At 36.9% G+C, this 10,162-nt stretch overlaps 1 protein-coding gene across 1 annotated transcript; it reads left to right on the forward strand.

Moving 5' to 3' along the window:
• Positions 1–363: 363 nt before the first annotated feature.
• Nhlrc3 (NHL repeat containing 3) lies at positions 364–9,587 on the forward strand. The gene is made up of 7 exons (XM_015484236.2): positions 364–718; positions 1,029–1,181; positions 1,484–1,631; positions 3,653–3,853; positions 5,319–5,410; positions 7,769–7,881; positions 9,262–9,587. Exons 1-7 carry the CDS (start codon positions 635–637, stop codon positions 9,512–9,514), a joined length of 1,044 nt encoding a protein of 347 aa, XP_015339722.1. The 5' UTR covers positions 364–634; the 3' UTR covers positions 9,515–9,587.
• The last annotated feature ends 575 nt before the right edge of the window (positions 9,588–10,162 follow it).

Consider the following 10,162-nt stretch of genomic DNA (forward strand, 5'->3'; position numbering starts at 1 on the left):
AGCTTACCCCTACAGCCCCCACCGGCTCCTAGGGACCTTCAATACAGCCCGTCGCGCCCGAAGAAACTCAACTCTGCGCCGCCAGCAAGGGCCTCACTTTTCTGGAAGCCAGTGAAGGGTCCTGGTGTGGGAATGTAGGCATCCACAGCGGATGCCTGGATATTTTGGAATCGGGTGTAGCTTAAATCTTTCTCGGAGCCTAAGAATCATTTTTTGAGTGAGACTCCTCCCTTATCACTCAGGTGTTTGGTGTGAAGCTTTGATCGTTAAACCTGAATTAAAAGCAATCAACGACAAGAGGATAAGGCATATCTAAGGGAGCCGCGATATGGGTGGCTGGGAGAAGTCAGATGCAGAGACCTTCCGGAGGGCGGGGAAGGGTGGTCACTGGTTCGGCCCTCTGGGCACCTGACATGGGGCGGGAACCTGGAAAGTCGCTACAAACCCGGAACTGGTCTTCCTGGACTTGAGTTTCTTTTGCCTTGTGTTTCCTTGTACCTCTGGGAAGGGGGTAGGATATAAGGGTCTTCAGCCGGGGCATCCAGACTGACGCTCTGCAGCTACCAGCCTCTCAGGCTTGGGGGGTTGTCCGGCACCCCTCACCTGTGGACCCTTCCCTCCCGTAACTCTGGTCATGGCGAGATTTTGGGTCTGCGTGGCCGGTGCCGGCTTTTTTCTTGCAAGTCTGGTTTTGCATTCGCGTTTTTGTGGCTCCCCGGTGAGTTGAGTAGTGAGGAAACGACTGTCAGTGTTGTGAATGGCACGGTTGGGATGAGATGGTGGGCCCTGGCTCCTGCACCAGCTTGTCCCCCAAACCTACACTTGAGGCTGAACCAGTCGCCTCTTGATGTTAAAAAGGAGTGTGGATGCTATTTTCGCCTCTTCCCCAGCTCTAGAGTTTTATTATGTTCGTTTTGGTCTTTCGATGCATAACCTCATTCTTTGGAATCTTAAAAAAACAAACAAACAAACAAACAAAATAACACCTGGAGGGCACACTGAATCTTTATCTTCTAATTTGACTTAAGGTTTTAAGGAACTTTGCTTTTCAAATTTCCTGGAGATCAGAGAAAGTTGCTTACCGGCTGGATTTGGATTGGCCTAAGTATTCAGACTACTTTACAGGAACAACCTTTTGTGTTACAGTTGACTCACTCAACGGATTGGTTTATGTAGCCCAAGTAAGTAAAATGAGGATTTTTTTTTTTTTTTTATGACAGAGGAAACGGCAGACTTCCTGTTTCACTGCACTAAGTATACATGTACACGCATATTATTCGAGCTATGCAACTTTTTAAAGTTGGCTTAAGAAAATATTTTGGTTTTAAATGTGATATATATTAATATTGGTGGTTTTGAAATTGGTTTTTTTAAACATTACTAAATTTCTCAATTAACTTCATTTTTGTTTCTCTCCGACAAAATAAAGATTACCATTCCTTAAACCGATGCCATCTAAGCAATTATTTTTGTATACCTTCAGAGAGGGGATAACATCCCAAAGGTATTAGTGTTCACAGAGGATGGATATTTCCTACGAGACTGGAATTATACAGTTGACACACCTCATGGTATGTTTGCAGCCAGTGCACTACATGAACAATCCGTCTGGATCACAGATGTAGGAAGTGGTATGTGTAGTAATATCTATTAAATTACCTTGCGGAAAATCACATCTTTGCCCATGTTCTTGCTTGTACATTTTAAAATCAGAGTTGCCAAATCTAATCGAAATTTCTTTTATAATTCATTGAAATCACTGGTTCCTAAAAATCTTTATATTGTACTCCTGCAGAATCAAGAAATTAAGCAAGGAGGCTGTAATCATTATGATCTTTTAAACTTGTCAAGGTCCTTTCCTCTTTAAATCATTGGTGGTTCGTCTCAAGTTAAATAAGACTACACCTTTTAATGAAGCCCAATAAGACAGTGATCCTTAAATGGAATGACTGGAGTCCTTAGCTCTTATTTTCTTGCGCCAGTTCTCTTTCAAAAGAGGTTGTGCTAAGAAGTCTTAATTACTTTGTTGCCCAGAGTACAGAGATTTATAGAAACTGGTGTTAATGGTTTTGAATTTCCGCTGACTGAAGCATGTCTGAAATCTTCTGTCTCAAATATTTTCAGTAGACAGTGCAGAAAAACGAAGTAAGCATAATTTAATTTGCAGCTATGAAGAAACTTTTCAGAGAAAGCAGTTCACTTGGACTGGTGGCTAAGACCACACCAGAAATAGCCTGTCATTACCTGAAGAATTCAGGAATGCACGGGATCATAAATAGAATATTTCTAGTGTTCCTGGGCCCAGTTATGTTCTTGACTTAAGGGACATCCTGTTTTCCCATGCTAGCTAGTTTAGATATTAGGTTTTTTTTTTTTTTTTTACTTTTTCCCCCTATTTATGTCATTCTTTTTTTTTTTTTAACATTCCTTATTTTTTTTTTTAACATGACTTCACTTGTTCCCAGAAATAAAAAGAGCAGATGAGCTTATATTTCCATAATTTATTTTGCTACCCATGGATCTGGAAAGCAGGTTTTTTTGTTATTTCCCCTTTTTCAAAGGAGAAGATTTCCTCTAATGAAAATGTGACTGCAAGTCAATCATTTAAAAAAAAATTTACTAGTATTCTATCCTTTTTGTCAATTCTTGAGAAATTTTGAGGTTTGCTTTCTCTGATAATACTGTGTTCTCTTATTGCGGCAAACTTTGGCTCAAGGATCCAAAACATGCATTATACTAAATGCACTTTTTAAAATGGAATGCAAGCTGATATGCTTTATTTCTGGTAAGCTTAGGGTATCCAATTAGTTTGTTGATTACCAATCCATTAGTTCCTTCTTATATGCCTTCAAGTTGATTTCTGGTAACTGCTTTATGATTTAACATTATTAATTAATGTTCTGCTTTTTTCTTTTGCTTATCAGATCATGTTAACTCAAATTTCAATGTATGTGAGAAAATAAGATGCCAGTGATTTGGAAAGATTTTTTTTTTTTCCATGGGAAAAAAAATCAGTGGGTTCAATTTTTAATTTGTATAAGGAAAATATGTAATTTAAGAAATCTGTGTTATAGGGGCTGGGGCTGGGGCTCAGCAGTAGTAGCACACTTGCCTGGCATGTGTGAGGCACTGGGTTCGATTCTCATCATCATATATAAATAAATAAAATACAGTCTATCAACAACAATAAAATATTTAAAAAAAAAAAATCTGTGTTTCAGAGAACTTTTTCTTGCCTACTGAAATTTAAAATCTGTACATTTATGATTGAAATAACAGTTTCCCATGTAAATTGTACATTTTAAGTTCCTTCTGATTTGCTTTTATATTCCATCTTTTTTAGGTTCCTAAGATAAAAGAAAATAGTACACATAGTTTGTTAACATTATGAACATTCTTTGTAGTGAGCCAGTGTTTTTTATTTTTTTGAATTTAGAATTCACTTATGTTGGAATAACTAAGATTTTAATTCATGAACAAATTTGTAATTTATAAAGAAGCGCTATTGCTTATCAATTATAACATTTAACTATTTCAGCCATTCAACCTTGAATTACTGTTTAATTCTATCAGGGTTTTGCCCCCAGTTTATTTGAAAACTGAATGTTGTACAGTAATTTTATTTGTGAGACATTCATGTGTATCTTTACAGGATCGTATGGCCATACTGTTAAAAAATACAATACCTTTGGTGATCTTGTTCAAGTCTTGGGTACACCCGGGAAAAAAGGCACTGGTTTGAATCCTCTGCAATTTGATAACCCTGCAGAACTCTATGTAGATGACACAGGAGATATTTACATTGTGGATGGAGATGGTGGATTGAATAACAGATTGATCAAACTGTCCCAAGGTACATGGCCTTGTTTCTCTGGTATTAAAATAATCTCATTTTTAAATTGGATTTGTTTGCTATTTTGTATAATGTTGTAATAATGGTGGGTATAAAGCTGCTTATAAAGAGCTAAAATGTATTTCTGGGAGAAAACTAGAAAACTACGGGTGGCATTATCAACAATAAATGATTCTACTATAGGTCTACTTGTTCTTCATCAAGGATAGGGGTTTTCTTCAAAAGCAACTGGAAGTGAAATGGGAATGTATAATGGGTGCAAGAGATAAGTACAGCTGGGTGAAGTGGCACATGCCTTTAATCCCAGTGGAAGCTGAGGCAGGAGAATCAAAGCCAGCCTCAGCAATTTAGTAAGACCCTATCTCAAAAAGAAAATAAAAAACCAGGCTATGGATGTGGCTCAGTGGTTAAGCACCCCTGGGTTCAATCCCTGGTATCCCACAAAAACAAAATAAAGAGAGGGCTAAGTGGATATCCTATTCAATTAAGAATGGAGAGTTAGGAGCCTGGAATACCACAGTCTGTTTTAATGTAGAGTAAAAATTAGGAGATGGAGAAACTAAATTGGTGAATAGGACAAGATTTTCTAAAGAAGTAGTCCATCAACTAAACTGGTTTCTATGGGAGGCAAATAGAGGAACGGGCAAAAAGTTCTGGGAGGCTTTATTTTGCAAATCCACAGGTGGTAGATCTCAGCAGGAAAGGAGCTTTGTGTTTCAATCAAATCTCCTCTTCCTTTCTCTTGCAAACTGTGAGAATACATTTCTGTTGGCCACCTGTTTGTAGCCATTTTTAAAGGGAGCCACAGGAAACTAATATACCCATATTCAATCTGTCTCTTAAATTTGGTTGGTTGGTTTTTTTCATCGGATTTTTTAGATTTACCACGCCCTATTTTCCTTTAACTGTTACTGAACAAATTTACTACTAAATGATAAAATGACTACATAATCTCCAAATGATAGAGCTCACTAGAAATATATCCTGATATAGTCCTTCTCTAAATTCAGAATAATCTCATTTCAACTTAATTGCATCTCCAGCATCCCTAATTCCAAAGTCGGTTACATTCACAAGTAAAAGAGATTAGGACCACAGTTAATCTCTAGAGAATTGATAGTAAAGGAGACAAACTATAAAAACATAATGTTAATTTTTAAGCTCAGTGAAATGATAATATGAAATAAAAGTTGGGAAGGGAACATATTTGAGAGAGAATGATATGAACCCTTAATGGTGATTTTGAAATCATTAAAAAATTCAAATGGAGATAATGATTAAAGAAGTAGATTAATTGCTTGAAGCATTGTAAAAATTAGGCAAATTGATGATAGAAAGCCAGGAAAGCATAGTTAAGTGAATGGGGGCATAATTAGTTTTTTGCAATTTATATCACAAAATGTAATATACAAATACTTAAGACATTCTATATATTGCACTGACCACATAAATTTACTATTTATAGATTTCATGATCCTTTGGCTGCATGGACAAAATGGGACAGGGCCTGCTAAGTTCAACATACCTCACAGTGTTACACTTGATTCATCTGGTCGGGTAAAAATACAGTGTCATTTGTGTCTGGGACAGTTTCTGTGCATGTGTGTGTGTATGGGCGTGTGGATCTGTGTGTTACTAGGTATGTCTGGGCACATGTTCTGGTGCTGGGTATGCACTCACACTCATGCAAATGTTGGGGTCCTGTACTGAAGGGGTTCCCCAAGTATTTAGAAATGAGCACAGTAGATTAGAAGGAACAAATAAGGATCCAAACATAAAGTTAGGTGAAAAAAATGTTGCCCTAATGTTGAAAATAGAGGAAAACTATTTCCAATTCATGAGAAAAATGTATTGATCATAAAGGGGCTGGGAGAGGTTAATCTTAAACATGAAAAAGAGCCTCATGGGCGAACTCTGATTTCTACTAGTTCCACTCTGAGGGACAGAAACCTTTAACCAAAAAATTTCAGTCTGTTCTTATCTTTTCCACCCCTACCTACTACCACCTCCTTCAGCTTTTACTCACCTTCTGAACAGATATCACTTCTTTGGGATTACCTTTCCACAATCAAATCGCCATCAAATATTTTTGTATTTCTCTTCATGTTTTCTTACAGTAAGTAGCTTGTACTTCCTCATTATAGTAACTGTCATGCTATATTATCATCATTTAATTGTCTCCTGTAATAGATTGTAGGCTGTGTGAAAGCACATATTGAGTCTCTCTTGCTTTGTATGTTAGTGCCTGCACATACTAGCCACACAGACTTATTAACAGCTATTCCTCTTGATTCACAGTGCTTCAGTTTGCCTTTATGTCATTAGACATTTCTTCCATTTTCATTTCTGATTCTGTGTGCAATGAAACCTGTCTAATTATGATTTGACTTTACATATTGATGAAGAATGTTTTGATCACTAAATCTGCCAACCATAAGAACTTAACTGACCACATGAACTTTGTATATAAATTGAGAACTAGAATGTTAGAATTCTAGTTTTATATATTATCCTTCTGAGTTTGGTTAATTGTTCCCTTTGTGGACTAATAAAAAGACCAAATTTCAAAGCGTGCAAGACCTAGACCCATGCAAATAAAGAATGGTGAGGAATGTTCCAGGAGGCCTTGGAGATCATTCAATGGGAGTACTCTGTACTTAGTGATAAAAAGTGAGTGTTAATTTCTACACACTTGTGTTTTTATAACAGCAGCAATGCTATTCTAAGCATTTTACATGATTAACTCATTTGATCATCATGACAACTTTATATAAGTTAATTCACTCCAGAGTTGACAGACTTAGTATTTCTTAAACAGGATTTCCTATCATCAAAATTTGTTGAGTATTAAGAAGGAAAGATGTTGCTAACAATATAAAGTGTCAGTCAATCCCAGAGTGTTAACTTTATTTACACCTTGGTCATTTGTCTAAGAGAGTGATCCCAAAATCCTTGAACAGACCTGTCCATAGTAAAGAATCACAGATCAGGAAAATGCCTTGAGAAATCACCTTGCATCGTGTTTCTGCTTGAAAATGAAGTCAGTGGCTATCAAAATTCACATGTTGATGAAGATAAAATCAGAATATCACTGCAGAAAAAGTCCCTAAATCCATAAACGCAAGAAACCAATGGACCTGAAGTGCAGGGTTCGGGGCAAAGATCAGCAAAGTTAGCTCTCCCCTCCTGTTCATTCTTCATACATCTCTACAGCCCCTAGGCACATATCATCAAAATTCTTATACTTTATGCATGATGTAAATTGCACACACACATGAAATGTCATTTAGAATGAATCTAACTTCCTATTTTCTACCAGGAATTCCTTAATAACTCATTACCTATAACAAACCTAAATTAAGCATATTATTATAATAGTTTATGTGTTACTAACATCCCACCCTCCTTTAAATAGTTCACTTTGGACAACCCTTAGTAATAACAGCAGTTTTAATGATATTGCAATATGAATGAGTAAATGCCTCATTCCCCACTATACTGAACTGCTGAGGGGCAAGGCTGCTTTTACTTACTTGTGTCTAGGAACTGGCAGACCAGCAGTGCTCAATGAAGGTAGATGCTTGTTCAAGGATTGAATGAATGTTGTCTTTTCAGTACATCAATCCTCAGCATTGTGTCCAGTTTTTAGTTACTTTCATGTTTGGTTAAGTAGACAGACCATTACAGCCTGTGGATTAAGACACTTGGCCATAGACTGTGGCTTTCTTGCTTGTAAGAGCTTTATAGACAATGATTTTAACCTTTCTTCCCTTATCTGAAAATGGGGTTGATACTCCTTAGTAACTGTAAGTACTAAGAGATAATGTGTTGGAAATGGATGAAAATAAACATTTATTATTCTTTTTTATTGTATCGTGGATCTTTTTTACATTTCGAGTGTTTTCGGTTTTTCAGGTATGGGTTGCTGACCGAGGAAATAAAAGAATCCAAGTATTTGATAAGGAAACTGGAGAGTGGTTAGGAGAATGGAATAATTGTTTCACAGAAGAGGGACCATCTTCAGTTAGGTAACTATTTCTTTTTATTTTAAAATGCTTGTTTTAACTGATTTATATGATTAATTTCCTCTGAAACTAGCTAAAGTTTATAATATTGTTAACTTTAAGCAGGGGAAAATGGACAGAAAAGTATACAGAAATATTTGATGTCTGGGATTTTTAAATCCCAGATAAAGTGAAAACAGTTAAATTTCCAGTGCTCTGTGGAATTTCAGTATCAAAGATAATAAACATGTGTTAGACATCTCCTACAGCCTTTGGCAAATTTCTCTTTTTTTAAATTTATTTGTTCTAATTAGTTATGCATGGAAGCAAAATTTTGATTCATAGTACACAAATGGAGCACAATGTTTCATGTCTCTGGTTGTACACGAATTAGAGCCACACCATTCTTGTCATCATATATGTACCTAGGGTAATGATGTCCATCTCATTCCACCATCTTTCCTACCCTCATTCCCCCTCCCTTCCTCACCCTCCCCTTTGCCCTATTCAAAGTTTCTCCATCATCCCATCTCCCTCCCACCCACCCCCACCCCCTTTANCAGACTGAAATTTTTTGGTTAAAGGTTTCTGTCCCTCAGAGTGGAACTATTAGAAATCAGAGTTCGCCCATGAGGCTCTTTTTCATGTTTAAGATTAACCTCTCCCAGCCCCTTTATGAATCAGCATCCACTTCTCAGAGAAAACATTTGGCCTTTGGTTTTGGGGGGATTGGCTTACTTCACTTAGCATGATAATCTCCAACTCCATCCATTTACTTGCAAATACCATGATTTTATTCTCTTTTAATGCTGAGTAATATTCTGTTGTGTATATATACCACAGTTTCTTTACCCATTTATCTATTGAAGGGCATCTAAGCTGGTTCCACAGTTTAGCTATTGTGAATTGGGCTGCTATAAACATTGATGTGGCTGCATCACTGTAGTATGTTGTTTTTTAAGACCTTTGGATAGAGACTGAGGAGTGGGATAGCTGGGTCAAATGGTGGTTTTCTAAGGAATCTCCATACTGCTTTCCAGATTGGTTGCACCAGTTTGCAGTCCCCAGCAATGTAAGAGTGTGAGCCTTTGGCAAATTTCTAAGCAAAGAAGGAAAATCAAAATTTAAGTCTATAGTATTGGACCCAGCCTAATGCCAATTCTCTATTTGTTTCTATTTGTTTGCGGCTATCGTTTTTCTTAATTTAAGCTAATTTTGGGCCACAAGTACTATTTTAGATGTTTTCCCCCTCAACAGAATTAGACCAAATTAAAATTCTTCTTAAAAGAATATTTCTGGGAGTAGCTGCCTATTGTTCAGTATTGTAGGGGAATAAAAATATTTACAAAAGTAAGCATTTATCTTTCTTCTGTATAAATTTATGTAAAATGTCTTTCTCCTTAGATTTACTCCAGATGGGAAGTACTTGATTGTGGCCCAGCTGAATCTCAGCAGGCTGTCCTTTCTGGCAGCACCCCCGGTGGGAAGCATTGGTGACTGCTCTGTGATCAGCACAATCCAACTACCAGATCAAGTTTTGCCGCATCTCTTAGAAGTTGACAGAAAGACTGGAGCAATCTATGTAGCAGAAATTGGGGCAAAACAAGTTCAAAAATATGTCCCTCTGAATAGCTATCTTCTTGCATTCGATGTATAGAATTTTATTCCTGGCAATACTTGAGGGCATGGCAGTTCAGCTTCATAGATTCATTAAAGGTTTACCATTGCTATCCAAGCACAAACATTTTGTTTATTTTTACCTAATACATTTGATCAGAAGTATTGATTTTTGATTTTATGCCATTAAGAATCATGTTTTGTTGATATTCTTGGGATTTAATTTTACTTATTAAGTGCATAAGGACATTTTAATGAAAGAAATATAACTTAAAAAAATAGTGTCAGAAAGAGGAACTAAGATTGTAACCTAGTTATTTGTTCTGGCAGATTAACTTCCTTGGTTTACAAAAAGTGGGAATCAGATGAGTTCATAGGATAATTTATTGAATATCACATGAAGAACTACATTCATTCAACTTATATAAAATGACCCCTTGAGAAATTGTGAATAGAAAGGGCTTTTGAGTAATTTTGAGTACCTGCAGAGTGCCAGGACCTGGAGATTCAAAAATGAGGCAGCAGGATTGTCTGCCTTTTGAGTAGCTCAGGATCCAGTGGGGGGAAACAAGTGGACAGTCACAGCACAGACAGCAACGCACAAGTGTGGGACTTTAGTAGGAGCGTGGTACTCTGATTGGATTCCTGGAAACTGCAGGGGAAGTCAGCTTGAGCTTGAACTTCAAAA

This window comes from Marmota marmota, unplaced genomic scaffold, assembly GCF_001458135.2.
Source record: "Marmota marmota marmota unplaced genomic scaffold, marMar, whole genome shotgun sequence".
Classification (NCBI taxonomy): Eukaryota; Metazoa; Chordata; class Mammalia; order Rodentia; family Sciuridae; genus Marmota; species Marmota marmota.